General features: G+C 31.8%; 1 protein-coding gene across 2 annotated transcripts in view; it reads right to left on the bottom strand.

Moving 5' to 3' along the window:
- Window positions 1-26,335, bottom strand: part of LOC134714572 (focadhesin-like) — a 292,611-nt gene that overhangs the window by 153,424 nt on the left and 112,852 nt on the right. For both annotated transcript variants that reach the window (XM_063575928.1, XM_063575927.1), the window contains exons 2-4: window positions 14,663-14,737; window positions 14,066-14,220; window positions 13,583-13,690 (exon numbers count right to left, since the gene is read on the bottom strand). In XM_063575928.1, coding sequence (XP_063431998.1) covers window positions 13,583-13,690; window positions 14,066-14,220; window positions 14,663-14,737 — 338 coding nt within the window. The remainder of the gene's footprint in view (window positions 1-13,582; window positions 13,691-14,065; window positions 14,221-14,662; window positions 14,738-26,335) is intronic.

Raw genomic sequence — 26,335 nt, 5'->3', positions numbered from 1 at the left:
AGCACCCTTTATGATGGTCATTCAATTGTAGGAACTGTCGGGAAAATAGTTTTTAATGCCACTTGCGTAATTATTATTGAGTTGAGACTAGAGAAAAATAATTTTAGTTCAATAAATCCGGAAAAATTAGAACCAAGTTAACCAAAATATAAAATTAAACGCTGGGATTTCAATAGCTAAATAAACGATTATATAACTTAAAATAAAATTGAATGAAAACCATTAAGATTTAATCAAAATTCTATCACAGAGAATTATGATGCCCACACTATAATACTGGACAGTGGTGTAAAGCAGTGTGTGTCGTCCCATCCAAGACACATTTGTCCGTAAAAAGGACGAATCAAAAGCTAAATATACATTCATTTAGGAATTCTGGATTCGGGTAAAGAGTATCAAGTCGATCAAAATCAAATAACTATGAAGGAAAACCAGGAATGCATATCAATTGAAATGTTTAAAACGAAATAATATTTAATTGACTGAAACATTACGTAACTTTCATTGATCAACATTTTCCTTCATGAAAAATTAAATTAATAACTAAGCTAGCTTTCAGCAACTGTTATTTGATTTGCGCGACTTCCTTTAATAAACACCGAATAAGGCAAAATTAAGACAGTATCAAAACAATTAGCAATGCTTAAATATAATTTTAACCACAGACCTAAATGCTGAACCTACCGACATCATTAGAATGTTGAATCACAATGTCTCGATTTTATGAAAAACTGTTTATTCTATCATATTCCTCGTGTGATAAACAAGTTTTTTAACGTGTTTTCAAACCATTTTCGTGGTATAATTCGGAATACGAAAAGAGGCATGGCAATTCTGAAAGCGATTAAATACGATTTGCTTAGTTTTTCTGAATCTATCATTTAATCATATAAAAGAGGGACGAAAGATACCAGAGGGGCAGTCAAACCAATAAATCGAAATTAAACTGACAACGCCTGGTTATAAATAGAAGACAAACAGACAAACAATAGAACACACGACACAACATATTAAACCAAAGAATAAGCAACACGAACCCCACCAAAAACTAGGGGTGATCTCAGGGGCTCTGGAAGGGTAAGCAGATCCTGCTCCACACGTGGCACCCGTCGTGTTGCTTATGTTATAATGTATCCGGTAAAAACTCGTAAATCTATGGACAAAAAACAAAATCGGGGTAACAAACTAAAAATGAGGGAAACGAATTAAATATAAAAGGAGAACAACGACACAACATTAAAATGTAACACACACAGAAACGGACTAAGCATTAGACAAAATCCTATCAGAATAACAAATATAACATCAAAACCAAATACATGAATTTGGGATAGAAAAGTACCGTGGCAGGTCTTATAGTAATATGAATTTACACTCAAATATAAGAGAAAACAAACGACACAACGGATAAAATTTACGATGGGATGATTTCAACTTCACCTTTTGAACTCTTGGTTTAATAGCTTCCTTGTGAGCAGCAACCATCTATCAAGAAAATTATGATAGGAAATGCAAGCACGGGAATATCGTATCAATTGGGAGATATATTCCCCGTATGCAAGTGCTGCTAGAATGTTGCTACTTAGAAATGGAAAGTTCACAATTGGAAAGCTGAAATCATCTCTTGTGTCGTAAAGTTTTGTTTTCAACCGACCCTAATTTCTAGATGTAAGTCAAGATACGATACCGACTTTACTATATCTGTTGTATCCTTTATCTCTAGTTCGATGGAATACATGCATTCAACATAGTCACCAAAATTTGAATTATTTAGTGAAAGAACGTCATCTATATAACGGATGACATATATGACAATGCAAATTGACCTCCGACGGCCGGTAAAAGGATATCCTGACGTAGAGATCAGTTTGATGCATTCTGAAGTAGGGTTTATAAACAATCATATTTTAAAATAAAAAACAATGTAAATCATTCGCTCATATCCTCTTAAAAAACTCAATGTCTTCAGAATAAACAAAAGAAATGGTGTTCTATTATGTAACTCATTTGTAACCTTACTCAGTTCAAGCTGGAGTTTCTGGTCGATTGTTAAATAAGGAATTATAAGTTTAATTTATCTTCCAATAACTGTTATTTCGTGTACGTTATTCAAATGTACAATTTCCATCTAGGAACTCCCTCATTTATCTGTAAGAACAATCGAATCGGATATTTGGAATGTTAAGCAATCCTCGATGTGTTATAAAATGGATTTAAACATTACATTGATTGATCCATACAGACCTCAAATGACAGTGAAACTGATATAAATTGCAAAGGGTGATCTAATGAAGATTTATTTGCACGTAAGAGCTCCAAACTATCAGATAAACGACTTGTAATTTTAAAGCTCAGTTGTTACTGAAAGCGGTGCCAAAATACGTGATTAATAGGCGGGAAACAGTGGGAGAAGGATTTCTGCATGGTTGAAGAAATAATATTACACTCCTTGTATACTGCTGTCATGCATAGAACCAAAATATGTATGATGGTGATTGATTTGAAAGGCACCCTGGACAAAAATGAATTTTTATTTGGTCTTAACAAAATTCAAAAAAGAGTTGTCGTTGAGTACAACTGATGATTAAAATGACTTGCTGGGTAAGGTCATAAAATTTCAAGAACAAAATAGAAATTTTAGAAGAAAGAAAAACATATTAAGACTTATAAAACATGGGACTCGAAAAAATCAGATAGGAAATAACTAAGGTTTACACTAATCCTAAATTTTACAGTATGTATGCAATACAACCACATTTAAAAAATATACGTTTATATGTTCTGTGAATGTTGACCTTCACTCAGCTGTTTATCTACATTCGTAAATGCGAAGTGTTACTGGTGTAGGTGTCTAAAAACTAATTGCAGACGAAAACAAAAATGTGTCCCCAATGCACGGATGCCACACTCGCACTATCATTTTCTATGTTTAGTGGACCATGAAATTAGGGCCAGAACTCTACTTTGAAATTAAAATTAGAAAGATCATATCATAAGAAACATATATACTAAGTTTCAGGTTGATTGGACTTCAACTTCATCAAAAACTACCTCGACCAAAAACTTTAACCTGAAACTGGACAGACGAACGAACGTACGAACGGACGAACAGACGGACGAACTAACCCACAGACCAGAAAACATAATGCATTTCTATTTTCGAAGGTGGGGCATAACAAGTGCAAGGTTGGAATTCTATATGGTGGGTTCTTAAATACAATATAAATATAATTGTCGGTATCAAAAGGTAACTGCATTTACTCTGCTTTATGGTGGGGATGAAACAATTGTTATTCAATTACAATCAAATTTAAAGTCTTATATAACAAGTTTCTAAACTAATAAACTTTGTTGACAAGTTTCTTTTTATAGAACAATTTCGTTAATTCTGTTTGCTGTATGGCTATGATAAGAATTATATAATTTCTATCGCTGTCATAACCAAATACCACTGGGGAAAAAAGACAATCTTTATTAACTTATATTACATATTTCCTTGTAGATCATATAGATTCGAAGGATGAATGAAATGCTAATACAAAGCTCTTTTAAACAATCATTGATGAAGACAACGGTGGAAGACATCGCTGTACTAAAGAAAGCTTTTTCTGAGGGACGACTTCAAAAGATTAATGTAATGATGTGGATTTTGTCCAAAACTGCAGAAACAAAGCAACCCCTGAAGCAACAAGTCTTTTATTTAACACAGTAAGTTCTAAATGGAGATGATATGGACATTTGGTGGGTTCTTAAATACGATAGAAATATAATTGTCGGTATCAAAAGGTAACTGCAATGTCATACAAAACCGGTTTCGAATTGCTCATTTGAGTGAGGAGTTTTCAGTGGCAACATAATTCACGCAAAAGAAATCAGTTCAAATAACAAACAAAAACTGTCATCACATAAATGTCTATTCACTCTGCTTCACTGGTGTGTTACATTCAAATGTTGTGTCGTTGTTCTCCTCTTACATTTAATGCGTTTCCCTCAGTTTTAGTTTGTTACCCCAATTTTGTTTTTTGTCCATAGATTTACGAGTTTTGAACAGCGGTGTTCTACTGTTGCCTTTATTTATGCTTGGGATGAAACAATTATTATTCAATTACAATCAAATGTCAAGTGTTATATAACAAGTTTCTAAACTAATAAACTTTGCTGACAAGTTTCTTTTTATAGAACAATGTCGTTAAGTCTGTTTGTTGTATGGCTATGATAAGAACCATATAATTTCTATCACTGTCATAACCACTGTCATAACCACTGGGGAAAATAGACAATCTTTATTAACTTATATTACATATTTCCTTGTATACCATATAGATTCGAAGGATGAATGCAATGCTAATACAAAGCTCTTTTAAACATGACAACGGTGACAGTCATCGCTATACTAAAGAAAGATTTTTGAGGGACGACTTCAAAAGATCAATGTAGGATAAAAAAAAACTTAAATCAAAAAATTTGTCGGAGGTAAAAAGTTTTGTTTATTTGACATCGACTTTACATATATCATTATTGGTCAATCAATTTTTCCCAAATCAAGTTTAGAGGGGGTGAGTGGGGGTCAGTGAGAAAACAATTTGAATCACGTTTTTTATTCTACATTGAACTTTTGATATCGTTCCTTAAATTAAGAATTGTTTGCCAATTGGTCTAGCGCTGAACATTGCGCAATCGAAATTGTCCCGATGTCATATAAGCATTGGATCAAACCTTTCAGTTGAAAAGACAAAAATATGCCAGTACAAATTTACATATACATTTATCTGCTAAATAAACTTAGCATACATTCCATAAAAAGTGTAGTCCTTCGAGCACAAAAACATTACCTACTTATTTAAACATTGCTAAAATGCAAATGAAACTTTTATTATCATTGTGTTGGTCCTGATCACATTATTCGTGAAAGTATATCATGTTTTTTTCTTTTCTTAATTAGATAAAGGAAGATGTGGTATGGGTGCCAATGAGACAACTCTCTATCCAAGTCACAATTAGTAAACACGTATAGGTCAAAGTACGGTCTTCAACATGGAGCCTTGACTCACACAGATCAAGGGTCACAACAAATACTAGTGTAAAACCTTTCAAACGGGAAAACTAACGGTATAATCTATAAAAAAAAACCAACGAGAAACACTTATGAACCACATCAACAAACGACAAATACTGCACATCAGATTATATTGATGATGGTGATACATGACAGTGATCAGGTTCATTTATCATACTTGTTTCAACCACAAGGTCGATTAGGAAAGCTGACGAAATGTTATGAAATTTAAATATAAAAGAATTGAAATGATAAATATGTACCTAAAAGATTCCAATTTGATTCACTGACATCAATTTTGGACACTAAATGATCAGCTTTAAGCTGAAAGGTAAAACTATATCCTAATGATTATTTCTACATTGATTATCATAAAACTAATTCCTGAAAGTTATTCTTATCGTTACTAGTACGATTATATAATTCGAATGCGACCAAATGTAAGAAGCATAAAATAAAAACTTAACAAAAACATTTTCTTTAAACTTTAGACTGAATGACCAATGTGTGAAATAAATAAGGAAAACACGGACATTTCCTTTTGTTTTCTTGTTGTTTCTTGTTCTTCTTAATATTAACCATCTCATTCAATTCCACCAGAAGAAGGACATTGATGGAAAAGTAATCAAGATATCGGACGTTAAAATTACTGTAATTCTAATCACACTCTAGTGCAATACATCACAGGGTTAGACAAATAAAAGGAAATTAAACACCTGGTGTCTTTTAGCGTGATTCCAAGGACGTTTTCAGACAGTATAGAATTATTTCACGCATGGTTTATAGATAGTTGCCAAGCGGAGTTATGTTGTGCGGTTGTTAAATAAACATGTGTCATTGTAAAATTTCTGTTGGGTAAAAAAAAAGAAACTTTGAATATCGCACCATGATCTATTGTAAAAAAACAACAAGAAGCTGTCACAACGACAGCAAACCGGATTTATTAGCATTTATTTGTGTCCTGGCAATATCACAAGAACCATTACTGATGATTGGTGAAAGTGAAAATCGTCAATATCAAATTTGACCTCTATATTGTCATCAGTATTAACATATTAAAATTTGAAAAGCTTAGATTGAATGGTTCATGAGTAAATACAACAACATTTTACGATCTTCCAAGAACCATAACTCCTGAACGGTAAAAATCAAAATCGTCATTATTGAACTTGACCTCTATTTTGTCATCAGTAACAACATATTAAAATTTGAAAAGCTTTTTTTGAATGGTTCATGAGAAAATGCACGGACACGACTGGAAACACCACTTTTCAATCTTTCAAGAACCATAACTCCTGAACGGTAATAGTCAAAATCGTCATTATTGAACTTGACCTCCATTTTGTCACCAGTAACAACATATTAAAATTTGGGAAGCTTTGGTAGAACAGTTCATGCGTAAATGCACGGACACGACTGGAAACGCCATTTTTCAATCTTTCAAGAACCATAACTCCAGAACGGTAAAAGTCAAAATCGTCATTATTGAACTTGACCTCCATTTAGTCATCAGTAACAACATATTAAAATTTGGGAAGCTTTGGTAGAACAGTTCAGGTACCAGTCTTGTATTACAACTCCAATTTCCGGTGCATGTCAAAACATGGAGGGAAACAAAATAGTGCATTTTTTTCTGAATTTTTTTCTGAACTCATTTTTTTCTGTTTGATTATAGGTTTATGCTGAATTGAAACATATATATAGACTTTAAAAAAAATCTTGAATCTTTTGGGGATATCAATCCAGGAAAGTGGAAGGATATCATGTTTACTGGAAGTGGTGCGGCCTAGTAAAAATAGCAAACAGAAAGTAGAAAAAAAATGTTTTGACTTCAGGATTGCGTAACTTTTTATTCTTCGTGGCAACACCCCCTTTTTTTCGATTAAATCACAATTTCACATTAGTACATACATGATATGAACATGAAATTTTTTTTCTATGTAGCATTTTTTATTTTTTTATTTTCAAAGATCAGCTGTTTAACATGTAAGCCTATGGAGCAGTCAATTACAAGACTGCAACCTGCATAGGGTAATTTTTTCATATGTTCACTGCAAGAAAGTAGCTCATGTGGACTTATGTGTGCCCAGAATGATAAAACATCATGATTTGGGAACTTTTTAAGAGAAAAAAAATATGGGGTATCAAGTTACACTGAAAAAACTGAAATTATGTAATAATTATGCATTTTCATACTAGACTCCATGCAAAAGTATAAATAGATATAAAGCACAACAGTTTGAGTCCAGTTGAGATTTTGATGGTATTACATACATGATTTTTAATTAAAAAGAACATAGAAAGATTTTTTTCTCAATGAAATCTTCTTCTTATGATGCAATTTTTAGTTGCACAGTTTTATTGAAAATAAGAGCAAAGTTGAAGAGACAGCTACATACAAAAGTACTGTTTTTTCTTTAGGATTATTATTTTCATGGCTCAATTGTTGACATTTAGGTAGAATATGTATAAAATGAACTTTTGGTGAAAAGATTTTCACAAAATGTTCATTTTTCATGAGTCTATACTTCTTTTCCTGTCTGTGGCACTGCATGGTAAATTGAAATTTCCATATTTGGGTTAAAAATTTGTTTAAAAAGTAGAATTTTTCTAAAACTATCCATCATGACATTGATTTTTGTGATTAGGTGTGACAAGTAATCAATATTCTTACCAAAAACACAAACTTGAGTATTCATTTTACTTTTTCTTGAATTTTATTTCAAATTTTATATGCATTGGTGGGTCAAGTACAGTCTAAAAACCATGATATAGTAGGCATGTATAAAGACCAGTATACTCAAACAAGAGAAAGGTATGGTCTTTCTTATGTCCAGATAGTTGTATTGTAGCAAATTCTTCAATATGAAAAAGTTTTGGGTAGTTTTTCAATTTTGACTTAAACAAGAGGCCCACTTGTGTAGATTTCATTGAAAAAAGGGGGAGGGGTAAACTATTGAATGTGGTTCATTTAAACAGGAGGAAAAAAATAAAAATAAAAGATCAGAATACTCTTCTAGCTCCACAGTATCCAAATAATAGAAAACCATTCATGAAGATAGACTAGAATGAGATTTACAGATCATTTAGTAGACATGACTGATTTCCAAATTTTGCCTATTTTCAGAAAGGGGTACTGCTTTAATAGTGGGGTTATTTTTTTTATTAATATAGCCAAACAGTTCTAATAATGGCATTTTTTATGTTCAAATATGGCTACTTAATGAAACTAAGTAAATTAATTATATTTTTAAGACATTTCATTTATGTTATAGGTACCAGTCTTGTATTACAACTCCAATTTCCGGTGTATGTCAAAACATGGAGGGAAACAAAATAGTGCATTTTTTTCTGAATTTTTTTCTGAACTCATTTTGTTCTGTTTGATTATAGGTTTATGCTGAATTGAAACATATATATAGACTTTAAAAAAAATCTTGAATCTTTTGGGGATATCAATCCAGGAAAGTGGAAGGATATCATGTTTACTGGAAGTGGTGCGGCCTAGTAAAAATAGCAAACAGAAAGTAGAAAAAAAATGTTTTGACTTCAGGATTGCGTAACTTTTTATTCTTCGTGGCAACACCCCCTTTTTTTTCGATTAAATCACAATTTCACATTAGTACATACATGATATGAACATGAAATTTTTTTTCTATGTAGCATTTTTTATTTTTTTATTTTCAAAGATCAGCTGTTTAACATGTAAGCCTATGGAGCAGTCAATTACAAGACTGCAACCTTCATGTGTAAATGCACGGACACGACTGGAAACGCCGTTTTACGATCTTTCAAGAACCATAACTACTGAACAGTAAAAGTCAAAATCGTCATTATTGAACTTGACCTCTATTTTGTCATCAGTAACAACATATTAAAATTTGAAAAGCTTTTTTTGAATGGTTCATGAGAAAATGCACGGACACGACTTGAAACGCCGTTTTACGATCTTTCAAGAACCATAACTACTGAACGGTGAAATTCAAAATCATCATTATTGGACTTGACCTCTATTTTGTCATCAGTAACAACATATTAAAATTTGAAACGCTTTTTATGAATGGTTCATGAGAAAATGCACGGACACGACTGGAAACGCCGTTTTACGATCTTTCAAGAACCATAACTACTGAACGGTAAAATTCAAAATCATCATTATTGGACTTGACCTCTATTTTGTCATCAGTAACAACATATTAGAATTTGAAAAGCTTTGGTTGAATGGTTCATGAGAAAATGCACGGTCACGACTGGAAACGCCATTTTTCAATCTTTCAAGAACCATAACTCCTCCTGAACGGTAAAAGTCAAAATCGCCATTATTGAACTTGACCTTCATTTTGTCACTAGTAACAACATATCAAAATTTTAAAAGCTTTGGTTGAACGGTTCATGAGTTAATGCACGGACAACATTTGATTGCCGCCCGCCCGACCGCCCGCCCGCCCGCCGAGCATCCCCAAATCAATAACCGACATTTTTGTCACAAAAATCCGGTCAAAAATTAAATTTGTAAAACTTAGAAAAGCCAAGAAAACACTTTTTATACCGCACTTTTTCTTATAGTAAAATAACAATACCAAGTGCGTGATTTATTTATATAATGTATGATCCTTACAAAAACATTTAGATTAACAAAACAGTATGTTTCCCCTTTATAAATTTAAAATTTGAAATTGTTGTGCGCATTTAAGAAATTTACGTTTCGAATTTTCCTTAGATTCGGAATTTTTGTTATTTTACTTTTAATAAAACAGATCGGATGAAAACAAAAACATTTGATTGTTGAAATTTTGTTCAATTGACCAATAGACGTATATAGGACATATATTTCATTGACGGAACCTACGCAAACAACATATACGTATTACCCGTTTTGATAACAAAATCACGAATTGTTTTCCCTAAAAAAAAAAAAATAATACGAAGTCAATTTGTATATTAACAATCAAATAGGATCTAAACCGGAAAAGTCTCAACGTAAACATTGACCGTAGGCATATCATATATTGATAGACGGGTAATTAGTAGCTCGCAATATTAGTCAGGAAATCATACAAGTGAAATACAAAACTTTCATTTCATAGTCAATTCAATTAGTTACACTATTCTTACAAATTAAAAAATAAACAACAACATACTACATCACGTAAATGATCTTGTACTTAAAGTAATTGAGCCCATTTGTAGTGACATGGACATTTGTTTTACTGTCTTTGTTTCCTTTGCAAAATTACAATTTGAAATGTCAAAAGTGCATATTCACTTATGCCTATCAACTCAAAGACAAGTCTCTTGTAAATTAATGAACTGAAGCTTAATTTATATTTATATTTCTAAAAAGTATACAAATAGTACATTATGTTGAGGCATACAGTCCATCAATGCACTAAATTAAATTTGCATAGAATTATATTTTTCTGATTGACAGATTTCGCTACAGCTATCGCTAACAAACAGACTTTTTAATGCTGCTGAGACAAGAAAACTATACTCAAGGGTTACAATAAAACAGTCAAAATAAGAAAGAAAACATCATTGATTATTAACGGCAAAAAGACAAAAAAAAACCTACACAACGTTATTTCACATAAAAGTGCATTTAAACAAAACGAAATGCAAACATTAACCTGGAAGTGATCAATCTATCGAAGGGTTAACAATTGTGGTTTACTAACATAACAATGTCAGTGAATGATATTATGTTCCACCATTCTAGTAAACGTTTCTTTTCCAAAATAACTTTTATATATGATTCATCATTGGTTGTTAGTTTCCAAAATACCACTTTATATGGATCGAGGTTCTCAATCTTTGGTTGTCAAACAGTATTGTTTTATGGTTCTGTCTCTTTTCCTGTTAGTCGTTATATTGCACTTTTACTTTGTGATATGTGTTGCTTACTCCTTGGAATATTCTCACTATTTTCAAAACCTGGGCGATATCAATCAATTAAAATATACCAGAAAACACACGCCTACGCCTTATTTCAAGACAGAATTTTTAGTTTTCGTATTGTCATCGAAAAAAATCAGCTGATTATGGTGCATAGTTTCCTCTTCTTAAAATATCTTTATGTTTGAACCCGTCTAATTCCTTAACGAAAAATTCATGTGACAAAGATTGAATTTAGCAGTACTTATCCATTTATAGTGAAAAAGTTCATGACATCGTAATTTTAGTTTTAGGGATTTAGGGGGCCGTTCGTCGACTGAGAATGCACAAAAGACACGGATCGATAAAAGTCTCCTTATTTGGATAAATCTAATAATCTGGCGTTTTAAGAGGAAAAAAGATTGTTTCAAAGACAAATTTAGGAAGTAAAAACACTACATTTATATGTCAAATCTGAAATATTTTCGACTTTGTATCGTTTCAGAGTAGTTGCGGCTCAATAAAATTGATCTTTTCCTTTAGTAGTGTACATATCTATGACATCAAACGACGAAAGAGACCAGAGAAACAAATACTTTAGTCTGTGCAAAATTAGTCACACATTGATCATGATAGTGTATTGGCAATCTAAATAGTAGCTTTGTTAGTCCATTGGAGCAATGCAACTAAGTTTTATTAACTCTTGTCTACATGCCACCAAAACAATGCTAATCCAGTAGCATTCTTTAAAAATACACACGTCTGAAATATCAAGGTCCCGTATTCTGATTATCTAACAAATTTGCACACTCACAACAAAAGAGTACTAGAAATCGAAAAAAAAGATCATCTGCATGATTTTCACGTTTCTGACGAGACATAAACCCGTATTAATAATCTTCTAATGTACTTTTACAGGATTGGTCAGTTTACCCTTTATATGTTAAAGTACATAAGACATAAAGATATTAATCAAATTACTTTTCCTAAAGCTGGCAATTTCTCACTTTATCATGAAAGCCATTAAAATTTCATTAATAGAAGAATTACTTATATTTACGGCTTTTTCCTATCTTAAAGTGTCCACTGTACAATTTGAGTTAACATATATTTGATCCATCAATGTTGTATTCTCGTTATAATACTGCAAATCCATTATCCAATTGTCTCGTTTAATTGTATGAAGGGTCACATTTTGTCAAGCACAAACGTGCACTTTTTGTATTTGTATCTAAACATATCTGTAACTTGCTTTGAGAAAACTTGGTGAAACCTTAATCAGTGGTGTATGTTGAAGTATAGTTAGTTATGATAGGTTTTCGACTAAAATTTTAACTTCCTATTACACCAATGTATCTTTTCCGCAAGACTGACTGGGCAAAATAAATAGGGTTGACTAGACTTTTCCCGCCAGCAACAAGAATCATGCCTAGTGGGTGTTCATTTGAGTGGGCAGGATGCATATGTACAGATACGCAGACACTTCCACTTGCAAAATGTATGTAAATTTGCTATTCTGTGTTCGGAGGGTGTATGCTTTCTGAAAATTCTGGCACTTACCAACAACCTTTTGTGTTGTCCACAGGTGGCCAGTGGCTGCAATATTTCTTGCATTATTTTAAGGTACATTTTAGTTTAATCAGCTCTTCAAAGTTTAAAAAAAAGTTTTGGTTTTGTTATTCGTTGGCCTCAATCATCACGGAAAAGACGTCTTTTGTCGAAATGCGAATATTGTGCAGTACAATTTACTACCGATATCTGTTGTTACTATCTAAGATAGGCTTTTTTTTCGAATGGAGTCTAAATTTTCAAATTGAACAGTATACAAAACAGTCTCAAATACAAAATTTCGGGAAATTATTTCAAGAAGGAAAAGCAAAAACTCCATAACGAAAACAAAAAAACAAACCCATGGCAAAAAAGTTAGGATTATATTTGGGCATAATAAGGACTAGGTATGTAGGTAGGTATATTTGGGCAAATGAACCAAAGTCCACAAAATACAATATCAAAAATTAAGATTCAAAAGACCAAATGGTAGATGCCGTGGAATGATAAACAGTTACTGCTTCTAAATGCAGTGAAAACGAGTAGCTCACTTCAGAGATAAATCTGGTCAATGATACGATACATTACTTTTAAGCATTCGTCCGGTGCAAAGCTTCTGAACCAAAGTCTTGCTATCAATCTAACTTACTGGCATAGGTTTAAGGTTCGCTGCAACTAAACTTATTGACTAGGGATCAAAGTTGTATCATACTCTTTTAGTTTACTGACGATACCGGTAAATAAAGCATACAGATGTTTAAAACTAACTTTACAGAATTATATTTCTCATTTTTCAAAAATTGCTTTTACAGTTTATGATTTTTGTATATTTTTCTCTGAAATAAAAATTTTTTAGTGGCATTTTTTTGTGTTTTTTGTCATCCGTTTTTTTCTTTTTTTTTTTACAAACCTGCTATTTCCATGCATCTTTTTTATATATAAGCCAAACAATATGAATCTAGCTCATACTATTTAGTACATAATGAAATTATATACTGTAAATGACAATGTTTATTTACAATTTTTTTGGAAAGGAGTACGATTGATAAACTCAACCATGCCTTATCAACTTGACATAAGCGTTATCATCAGAATGTCTCCTACCTCAAAGTATATGGTGAAACAAATAAGCTATTCTGTTCTGTGTTGATAGCAACAGCCAACTGAAGCTTTAATAGCGCTGTAATTGACTGTATAATTCCATTAAGGTTTCTGAAAGTTATATAATGAAAAAAATTAGATCAGCACTTCTTGTTACAGTGTTCATAATTCATAATTCCAAATAATCTTGATTAATTGACAATAACAGGAATATCAATTTTAAAATCTACATCTCCGTATTTGCGACTTGTTTTCAATCAAATTAATCTGATAACATTCGGGAGCTAAACTTCATTCATTTCATCGATGCGTAAATAATAAACCCTGCAGTCAGTGTTTTGATCACTGACATAATTTCTTCAAATTCCCAAACTAAAATTCCCCTTTAGACGAATGAAATTCAGTACGTGTTTATTTCAATTTATTTGTTTCACAGTCACACACTATATCACATTTATATATAACAACCAAAAAACATCAACTTACTTTGCTGAGGGTACCAAGTTTAGAAGACATCTCATGACAAAATCATATTCAATGACCCCAAGTTGGACTAAATCGACTATGACATTACAGCAAGTAACTGCTAGTATGTTGTTTTTGTCTGTACATTTCTCTAAAAGTATGGTAAGTTCATCAACCTTTTAAAAGAAGTAAAATCAGATCTTATAAATTTCAAAATATAGAATTCATGAGGTTAGACTAGAAGAATGCGTACTCTTTTTTTTTAATTTGTTTATTTTTTACATAAAGACAGAAAACAATCAAGCAGGATTACACACATGTACAGTTTTAAATATGGTCTTAAAGATATTATTATTATATGAAAATTCTAAATAGCAAGAAGAATGCGTACTTGATAGTGAGAAAATTATCTCTATGTTATCATCTAGCAATCTAGAATCAATCACATTCGTGTTCATCTTAAAAAGAATAAAGAAGGTGGCCATATTTCCTGCGATTAGCCATTTTACAAAATATGAACAGATAACATTTGACAAATTTTATTTCTAATAGGATATCAACGCTAAACTTCCTGTGTAAACTAGATCGTGATACGAAATTTTTGAGACGTATCCTCACCTGAGGTGTGGATTCTATGATTGTTCCGTATTTCTCTTTCTTTTTGGTGATGTCTAGTTTTAACTTTCGAATAGCCTGCAAAAGAAATGTATAATAATTAGAAATTTCGTCAAGATTTTTTTTTAAACTTGGTCGTCAAAGTGGTACCTAATGACTTTAAATGGGTTTTTTTTACTTTGGAAGAAAGGAATTGCCTAAACTATTTTTATATTTGTTGCATTAAGTGAGCAATGTGGATACAAACAACGTAATCTTGCCTGTAGATAAACCTTGCATGTCTCAAATTATACTTTTTACCTTACCGATGTTCCAATATAAACATTCAATTTAGGAGATACCAGTTAACTAAGATAATAAAAAAAAACACTTTACGTATGGAAACCGAATGCACTTCATTAGGGATTGATAAATGAATTTAGAACAGCGGTATACTTATGTTGCCTTTATAAGGGAAAAGTCGTTTACGGATGTTCAAATCTTGCAAATCGATTTAAAAGAGACAAATAAAGGAACTAAAAACATGCATATACCCCTAAAAGAGCAAGACCAGGGCCGCCATAAGGCTAAGCGTATACTCCTGTGCAATGCCAATTTATCCAGTCAAAATGTGACAATTGTGAATAGGACACAATCGTTTAAATTACAAATTTGATTACTACATGTTTACTTGTACATTAGATTTATTTCTGGGACAACATGTCAATTAAAAGCTGAGACGTCGACACATATTTTTTTTATTAACCAATTCGTGATTGCGACCGTAAATTAATAAAGTGTCTTCAATCTGTTTCATTATTTTGTGTGTAAGGGGTTTACCTCTGTCAATGAAATTAGTGTGAAAATACACGAGCATATCGTATTAACTAGGATATGTCATGGTCATATGATTGAGCTGCGTATTTTCTCGTGAGAAATAGAACAATTATTAATGGAAATATAATATCAGTTTTACTGAAGAAAAAAAAAGATTTAGGCATTCCTCGACATTTGGGCTAAATAACTAGTATACATTGATATCTATAAAACCAAAGCCATTCTTAAAGGAACAATGGTAAGTAAGGATAATAATCTACACGTAGGTTTCATGTCATACCGATTGATTTAACCTAGTAATTCAGGAAAAAAACAAAAACAGGTCAACCCATTCAGTTTAAAAAATCATTTGCAATTGATGCAAGAGTTTCTCCTCAGATATATTTTACAGTTGTATTGTGTCAGATATAAGAATATCATTTTTTTATTCTTGGCAGATTTCATATTATCCTTTTGAGACTTGTGAAGTATAAGTTTCTATCGGTTTATACAAATAAGAATCAATTTAACAATTCATCAATTGTACACGTAAAGGTTTTTTTTCTTTTAAATGTCAATTTATGAATAATAAAGTAGCATTTACTTTTTTGTCCTAAAGTGTATATAGATCAAGATTTGCGTGAATTTAAAAATTCAAATGTTTTGTCATATTCTTTTGACTTATCTCAAAACTAGGTATTTTGTTATGGTGGGTCGTTTACAGTTAAAAGAGAAATTGTTAAGATAACATAATGCACCGTGGGCTATTGCTCACTAATGATACCTGACATTAAGTACTGAAAATACCAATTATTGCTCGATGAATGAGCGACGGTTGCTATAATAAACTCATTATAGATACCAGGATTGAAATTTTGTATTTGCGCCAGACGCACGTTTCGTCCCCAAAAAAATCATCAGTGACGGTCGATTCAAAAGAAGTTGATATTGCTAGATAAACAACGAAGAAGAAGAGTTTTGAGGACTCAAAATTCCTAAACATTTGCCAAATACAGCTACGGTAATCTATATCTGAGGTAGAAAAGCCTTAGTATTTCATAAATTCAAAGTTTATCATTCTAACTATATCAATGGTAATTCATGTCAACTCAAAAGTGGTATAACGCATGCTTAAAAGCGACATGAAAAGAAAAATTCATAAATATATGATGGTTGTTCTGAGAACCTACGATGACAATTTCGTCGCATGACAGGAGGGACATATGGACCAGCATATAATCTTTCGGAGCGGGATTTACAGACAAAGACATCCGAAACACATGAAACAACCTTTAAATAAATCAATCAAATCAAAACACAACTTTATATCACATAATCAGTGTTATACCATGTCACACATATCCGATATACCTATTTTAAAATCAACTTATAAGAGAATCAATAAAGGCAACAGTAGTATTCTCAAATCTGCAGTGACATCACAACATGTAACTGACCAACCAATGATTAGCATTTTTGTTATGTAAACAATGCTGAGAGGTGATGCGGATAAGATGTCTGTAGATATTCCATAGACATATTGCAAATTAATTTAATTGATATATATCGTTACCAGTTGAATATAGTAATTTTACTCTTTTAATATTGTTAAAGACACTATATAATATCTTCATTTTGATTTTTAACATACTATAACCTCTGGTTAAAAAATAATCGGCAATATAAATAATCAGTAATCTCCTTCAAATAGATAAAAAATCTAGAGGATTCCGGATTGCATCACCTCCTGACAAATGCAAATGCCAGGATGTCCGGATCTGAGAATACCGCTGTTCAAAACTCATAAATCCATGGACAAAAAACAAAATCGGGGTAACAAACTAAAACCGTGGGGAAACGCATTAAATATAAGAAGAGAACAACGACAATACACTGAAATGTAACACACACAGAAACGGACCAAACCTCAGACAAAATCCCACGAGAATAACAAATATAACATCAAAACCAAATACAAAAATTTGGGATAGACAAGTACCGTGCCACGTCTTATCTTAATATCTCAAAAATAAGAGAAAACAAACGACGCAACGTTAAAATTTAACACACACAATATCAAACGCTGGGAGTCAAAATATATAAATCAACCCGAGAATGTGCACATAGTTTTAGACAGATGAAAATTTTACGATATTTGTTTAAAGGAGTAGGTCCAGTAAGGCCCCTTTTCAGCCCCAAAATATAGCAGTTTAAAAAAATTGATAAAATGTATACTTTTAGTTCTTCATTGGAAAGTAAATTGATTCTGCTACATAAATATGGGCTGTTTTTTTACAAAACAATGAACATTTATCGGGTACTTGCATCATTAAGTCATGCTAAATTACTGAAATTTTCACAATTTAAGCATTTTAGTTAAATTTTAGACGTCTGAAATAAAAATGGCCGCATCAGTTTTCATTCTTAATATTGATATGTAAGTTGATTTTATGATAATAAATAACATATATAAAGATTGTGGATGAACACGGATCCGGTCACTTTCATTTTGGACAAAAACAATCTAAAAAGTTACATTTTTGGGCATATTTGATAGATTTTTCATATTTAAGCTAGAATTGGAGAATTTTTAATGAGTAAATCAGTTAAAATCTTTTACCTAAACTTATTGAATCAACTAAAATAAACACTTAAGGTCAAGTAACAGTTAATGGGCTATGTCACAGATTTCAGTAAAATTTGGCATACAACTGTGGCTCGATGAACTTCAACTGAACATCGAAAAAATAATGTATTTATCTCAGTTATCATTTGAAATATTACTGTTTGAATTCTTACAAAATGGGTGAACATTTGTATAGAAAGCACATAAAATCGAAGAAAAACCTTCTAAAATTTGTCTTAAAATCGCCAAATCTCTAATTCTTCTCCATAGATATTTCTTAAAAAACTATATGTTGTTGAAACATACATTTTCGTTATAATGATGCAAAATAAAGATAGGGTCTTTACGGTATACATCATTCAAAGTTGCGTTCTTTGTGAAAAACTCCAACAAAACGTCGACATAATCGTAACGTTATCGCGTTGCAGGCCGTAAAACGTTGATTTTTGACGTTTTTCGTTACCAATAAGGTATCAAATTGATTATTAGACAAAAAACGAAGTCGGTGACCCTATGATTATTTTATATCATTAAAACAGAAATGTATGTGTCAACAATATATAGTTTTTTAAGAAAAATCTATGGAGTAGAATTAGAGATTTGGCGATTTTAAGACAAATTTTAGAAGGGTTTTCGCCGATTTTATGTGCTTTCTATACGAATATTCACCCATATTAAAAGAAATCAATCTGCAATTTTTCAGATAATAAAAGAGATAAATGTATTATTTTTTCGATTTTCAGTTGAAGTTCAACGAGCCAAGGTTGTATGCAAATTTTTAGCAAAATCTGCGACATAGCCCATTTACTGTTCCTTGACCTTAAGTGTTTAAAAAGTGTCTAAAATCTTTCATCAGATGAACTTGTAATAAACGTATTTACACTTTTGGTATTTAGCTGTATCTTGCCTCCAAATGACCTTACATCACCTCCAAATAACCTTTTGACGTCAAGCAACAATCACTTTTTAGTTGTGACGTCATATGTTTTGAATTATGAAGTCAAAGTTTACGGGAACCTGTGTGATGTTATGTAATGGCGGACAAATTTGCATACAAGTGTAAATACGTCTATTTGAGACAAAAATGGACCCTTACCAGACCTACTTATTTGTCCTGGTATAGGAAGTTTAAACAGACAAAAAATATACATTTATTATAGACTTAGAAGTTCATATAAAACAAATGTATGTGTAATACAATCCATTCCAATCGTGCTATAACTGTGATCAGTGAAGATATAAAAAGGTTATGAACCACCTAATCTGTATGACGATAGGTCATAGATATCAGTCACGACTAAAAAGGTTATCAACCATCTAATCTGTATGACGTGAGGTCATAGATATCAGTCACGACTAAAAAGGTTACCAACCACATAATCTGTATGACGTAAGGTCATCGATATCAGTCACGACTAAAAAGGTTATCAACCACATAATATGTATGACGTAAGGTCATCGATATCAGTCACGACTAAAAAGGTTATCAACCACATAATACGATGACGTGAGATCATCGATATCAGTCACGACTAAAAAGGTTATCAACCACATAATATGTATGACGTGAGATCATCGATATCAGTCACGACTAAAAAGGTTATCAACCACATAATACGATGACGTGAGCTCATCGATATCAGTCACGACTAAAAAGGTTATCATCCACCTAATCTGTATGACGTAAGGTCATAGATATCAGTCACGACTAAAAAGGTTATCAACCATCTAATCTGTATGACGTAAGGTCATCGATATCAGTCACTACTAAAAAGGTTATCAACCATCTAATCTGTATGACGTGAGGTCATAGATATCAGTCACGACTAAAAAGGTTACCAACCACATAATCTGTATGACGTAAGGTCATCGATATCAGTCACGACTAAAAAGGTTATCAACCATCTAATCTGTATGACGTAAGGTAATCGATATCAGTCACGACTAAAAAGGTTATTAACCACCTAATCTGTATGACGTAAGGTCATCGATATCAGTCACGACTAAAAAGGTTATTAACCACCTAATCTGTTTTGTTTAAACATATTTATTTATAGTGGATTGGGAAACACGTTTTACAACTTATATTAATCCCTTTCCACTTTGCAGGTGCGAGTGCTGCCTTGTAGCGGCATTAGCCTACTCTATTTCGAAATCTACAAGGGTGTCTTTAACGTGCAAGAGATATGGCTCTCTCTTAACACGGGTCAGCCATTTATCGTCCCCGTCCGACGGACTATCATCGTTTCCTCAAGACCATACTCGCAAATGGTGTCAAGGGACCTAATCTGTATGACGTGAGGTCATCAATATCAGTCACGATTAAAAAGGTTATCAACCATATAATCTGTATGACGTCAAGTCATCGATATTAGTCACGGTTTTACCCTCAATTTACATTATGTCATGTCACGTGAAAATCGTTGTCTTGAGGCACATAATAAAATGTACATGATTTGGCTTGTTTTTAATATCCCACACCGTATCAAACCTCAGCCAATTTAATAAATCTTGAAGTCTCGTGTTGATTCGGATATCATAGTGAAAAAGATCTTATGATTTTCTCTATTTATCTAATACATGCACATGTATATAAGTTAATAATTGTTTTTGAAAAGTGTATATATATTTTGAACAAAGTGCATATACATATGAGAAAATTTTCAGGAAAAACGTTAATCGAATTATAGTAGGTTTTATGTTAACAAAACAGGATAAGGATTGACTATACTTCTTTTTATCTTAAGACAAAAACAGATATTTTATATGAAAACAATAAATACAGAACTGACAGTCTTAAACGGGTAGCCTTATATGGTAATATGTTAACGGGACAAATCACAAAATTCTATAGACTAACAACACAAACGTAATTTGCCTCGGATTTTATTAATATTGAAAAAGTTACTAGTAAATAAAAATAATTTCATTCTGATGAAAAGTACATATTATTCTGAAATTTCATTGCTAAAGAAAAAAATTAAATACAGAACCGACAATCTTTAAACAGTAAGTCTGTATTAATACACGTTACCGAGACAAATCACTTATCAAGGAAACAAATTATTGATTTTAAAATTAACTTCAGTTCAATAAGACCGTTAATTATTTGAAAACATACTTTTGATTACTAAAGGCTTGGATGTTTTATATATTGTACATGGACTAGACTATAAGTAAATAAAAATAATTTCGTTCTGATGAAAAGTTCATATTATTCTTATATTTCATTCATATTGGTAATACAGATTAGTTAATCTCAAACAGGGTCGTGGTATAATAATATGTGTATCCAGACAAATCACTAATTAAAGACATAGATAAATGGACTTAAAATAAAACAAATCTCGAATTATATATTCATATATTTTTCTTATAGTGATCACTGTGCTTAAACGGCCGTGGGTAACTTAAGTTACCCACAGCCCAATATGGAGACGCCTGGCTTCGGTTAGGAAGTTTGCTCCTATATAATTACAATACCATGAATGCAAAATAACTGTTCAGTAATTAAAAAGTTACATAAATCTTTTAGGAAAACTCTGCAATGTAAAACGTGGTTTGTTACTACAAAATAAATGATTACAGCACGATTTGCCAAAATACTTATGATGTCCGTAACTTCAAAACAACTTGTCCGTAACTTTTTTCCTTATACCAATAGGGATGTCCGTAACTTTAACATGATGTAAGTAACTTTCAAATAATCTTTATTCGTGGATGTAATCATTTTAAAAAAGAAATAATAAATAACAAAAATACCGAACTCCTAGGAATATTCAAACGGGAAGTCCTTTATGGAATGGCAAAGCCATAAGCTCAATTTAACACACCAAACGTATGGAAAACAACGGTCATATTCCTGCATTGGTACAGGCACAAAAAAGTAAAATTACATAAATACTGAGCTCTGAAGAAAATTCAAAAAAGAAAAATCCCTTATCAAATGGAAAAAATCCAAAACTCAACCGAATGGACAACAACTGCCATTTTCCTGACTTGGTACAGGCATTTTCTTACGTTGAAAATTGTACGGCAAAATAAATGTATCTTACATTCTACTTGCTTTATAGATTGTTAACTGCTTTTTTAAGTTTTAGATGATAAATCATGACATGCAGGTTTTAAATCTCACCATTTCCAACTGTAGAAATTACATTAACAGTGAACATATGAAAATCACCTTAGGAGAACAAGTTCGGAGGTTAATCCTTAGCAGAAATACCTAGATGAATCAGTCCAAACCTCTAAAGAAGATATCTATGATTTGATACCCGATCTTATTGAATCCTTGAGGTCAATGAAACTTTCAGAAGATTTTAAATCTACCTTTATTGCTATAATAAACTGACACCTGTTCAACAATACAGCCTTCCATCTACTCCTAGATATTGGCATTTTTTTTCTCACAATCAACAACACATCGCACTAGATATAGTGAAGAGACCATAGTTTTTTGGCTAACAATTCAGAAGTTATTTAAAAGAAAGAATATCATTTTTTTTCCGCGGCTACACAGTCTAAGGATTCATCGGTGAACAATCTATAAAGCTAGAAGAATGTTAGATGAATTTCGCCGTACCGTCAGATCCCGTTTTATCCCGGGAATAATTTTTAAAAATTTGACGGAAAATCCGTGACATTCTGGTTCGCTTTTTTCTCTTGTTTAGTTTGAAGCATATCGTTATTGCATAAATCTATTTAATAATTAAGGGGTTTGATAGTGTTTATTGTCCTTTAAGTGTTGAAATTGTTAATCTTACAATTTAAAAAAAAGTTACCCACATCCGAAAATAAAGTTACGGACAGTGTGGTTATTTTTGACTTATAAGTTACGGACATCTTATGCATTTCTAAAAAGTTGGCCTTGCGCTTAAGTGAAGTCATAATTAACAAATTTGTAGTGATGGTAAGTGATTTCTTTATTCAAAAATCCTATCAATATTTACATAGATCAGGAAAAATGTTGCAAAAAGTAGATTTCGTTTCAATTATCATGTCAATGAGTTTAGAGTCCGCCATCTTGGGCTGTGGGTAACTTAAGTTACCCACGGCCGTTGAAGCACAGTGGTGATGTAGTTACTAGCAAACTATTTATATAATTTTATACTGACATAAAGTAAATGTTATTCTTAAAATCAATGACAAACATTGTTTCGAACGCATCATCCTTTTTTAAAAATGAAAGATAACAGGATCACAAATACATCTATCAGTTGTATTTTTCACGATTTCGGAAATCAAATGTCAACAAAAACAACAAAGACAATATCGGTCAATGCACCATATTAGTGTTATAATACAATGACAAAAAAAATGACATACATTGTCAATAATACAGTGGGACAAAAAACGATTATTTATGAAAACAAAATTTCATGTCATTTTCCCTTACAATTTCTCACCAGATTGAAATAAAGTCAATACCGTCTTAGGTTAGACAATTGATTGTTTCAAATTCTACAATCATTTAAAAGACAGGTCCATTGCAAACAGATAATAAGGATATTGTTTACATAAATCTCAAGCAAAACTTTTAATATCCGTACAGAACACCAGATAATACTTTGGAGATGAGTTATGATCTAAGAACTCAATGGTGTGCTGGGAAGGGCTATGATCATATTCCTGTTTATTGCATTTGATATGTATGATGTCAATTCTGTTTTTTTAAAGTCAGTGTAATCTGTCGGTGTCCGGTATCGTTATATTCTAGTATTTCGTTCAAAGGCGTATACAATTTTTCAGTATGTATTGAAGTTGGTATATAAATAAAATAAAGCACTATCAATGGAAACGTCGGTGTTTTTTTTTCAAGAGATAACAAATAATGCGATTTTTATTTTATCATTCATGAATGAGAAGTTACTTAAAAATATTGTTTCAAAATCGATATTTTTTCTTCTGAAAGAAATATTTCAGTATTTGGGTTTTTTTTGTGGAATAAAGGGTATACAATATAAATGGCACAGATATTTAAGCATGATTTATAACATAGTTTCCAGATAATCATGTAACGCAACAGAAAAGGGAATACTTTTTGTTAATATGGAATTATGTCCATTTGCGTGCTATACAATTTCAGAAAAGCCAATACATTGCAGTTGAAGCCAATTTTGAAGCAATGTTAATTTTACATGCTTTAGTGAAATATATCAAACTCAATGTAAACTTTAATCAAAATGAATTGATTTGTATCTGATAGACAACATACATCTTAACTTGAAAGAGAACTTTGATCTTCGTTAAGAATATTTTTGCTTAAACAATGCTTCCAATCTGTCAGAAGAAATAACAATTGCATTTTTTGGACATCTTAAGGCATTTATAAAAAGATTCGATTGACATATTATACGTGTTTTAATTAAAAGAGCCGAAATACACGAAAGGGACATATAAACTAATAATTCGAAAAGAAAATGACAACACCATGGGTAATAAAGAAACAAACAAACAGGCAAAAAATAGTACACAAAACACAACATAGAGAACTAAAGTCTGAACAAAACCTAGGGGTTGATCTCTTGTGTCCCGGGAGGGTAAGCAGATCAAACTCCACATCTGGCACCCGTCAAGTTGCTAATGCTATTATTAGCAAGTGTTATAACCTAAACGTACACGTATGGCTGTTTTCCCACAGTAAATGATCAATTTAACTAAAAATGTCTAAAAACAATCGAGATGAAAAATCACCCATTGCATCGCTGTAAGGAGCACTTCTAAGAATATCCTTGATGAAAACTCAAAAGCAAATGATTAATCTTACAGAAATAAAGAAGATTTGAACTATTTGATTTTCAATTCTGTCCTCTATTGATATTATATGCATCAGGAAATTACGTCACGGAGAGTTATACCGTATCATTATCTTTTGTTAATCAAGTTAGTTATATAACCTTTCAGACATATATCGTAGCAATTTACTTAAAATAAACAATAAGTGGTAGAAAAGTAATTAATCCCGTGTAATTAGGCATAATAATTAGGACTTGACATTGGTTTCTGAATGTTTGCTCTTTTGATACCTTACAAGGAAAGATTAATGAAAAAGCACAATCCTGTCTGTATTTGATTTCTATATTTTCGTACATATAAAGTATGTAGAAATCTGCATTAATTCAGTTGGACATTGTTTATAAAAGGATCAATTTTTAACCGAAATAATAAACTGAATGAGTCATCAAACAGCTACCAACGACTGTTCGAGATCATTTTTCATTTCGTTATTTTTTTTAACGTGTATTATAACCTATCCTAGGATTTCCCCAGCCCAATTGTCAGCACTGCTTTGGTTCCATTAATTATCAATGATATGGACACAACTAATTATTCAATGTTGCAAATTATCTAAAAAAAAAAATAGGCATTTTCTATCCCAGAAATAAATAGCTCTATTTGTCACAACTAATGCTCTTTCACTTCATTAATCATTTGACCTTTTTTTAGCGCCACTAATTTGGAATTTGAAAACGAACAGTGCTTCCGATGAAAAAAAAATATTGTACCAAATATGAAAAAAAATTTGTATCATAGGTACAAGAATTATAATCTAGAACGCCAGACGCGCGTTTCGTCTACATAAGACTCATCAGTGACACTCAGATCAAAAAAGTAATACAGCCAAACAATTACTAAGTTGAAAAGCACTGAGAGTCCAAAATTTCAAAAGGTTGTGCCAAATACGGCAAAGGTAATCTATTCCTGGGGAAAGAAAATCCTTAGTTTTTTTTAAGAACAAAGTTTTGTAAACAGGAAATTTATAAAAATGAATATATAATTGATATTCATTGAGACTAAATTTAAGTTACATGCATCCAAAGTGTTTATCTGAATTCATCTCCATCAAAAACTCTCAAACACAAATTTTATTCCTGGTATCCATCGTGAGTTAATTTAACTAGTGTGTGAAATACACAAGCAAAGAAATTATACTACGTATTTTCACTTGGATTTCATTTCTGACGGAATAAAAAGTAAGATAACAAAAATACCGAACTCATGGCAAAATTCCAAACTTAAAATCCTCGATCAAAAGGCAATATCTGAAGCTCAAATACATCATACGAATGGATAGCAAATTTTATATTCCTCACTTGGAATATGCATTTGCTTATGAAGAAAATGGTGGATTAAACCATACACTTGTATGACTTCCATCAATCATATTGACAACAATGTGTGAACAAAACAAACATAATAGGTAAAAAATGTCAAAAAAGAGTACAACAGTCAACATTTGTGTTATTCTCTTAATC

The sequence above is a fragment of the Mytilus trossulus genome, chromosome 4, assembly GCF_036588685.1.
Source record: "Mytilus trossulus isolate FHL-02 chromosome 4, PNRI_Mtr1.1.1.hap1, whole genome shotgun sequence".
Lineage (NCBI taxonomy): Eukaryota > Metazoa > Mollusca > Bivalvia > Mytilida > Mytilidae > Mytilus > Mytilus trossulus.
The sequence above is the reverse complement of the archived record's forward strand: the minus strand, read 5'-3'. Positions and strand labels throughout refer to the sequence as shown.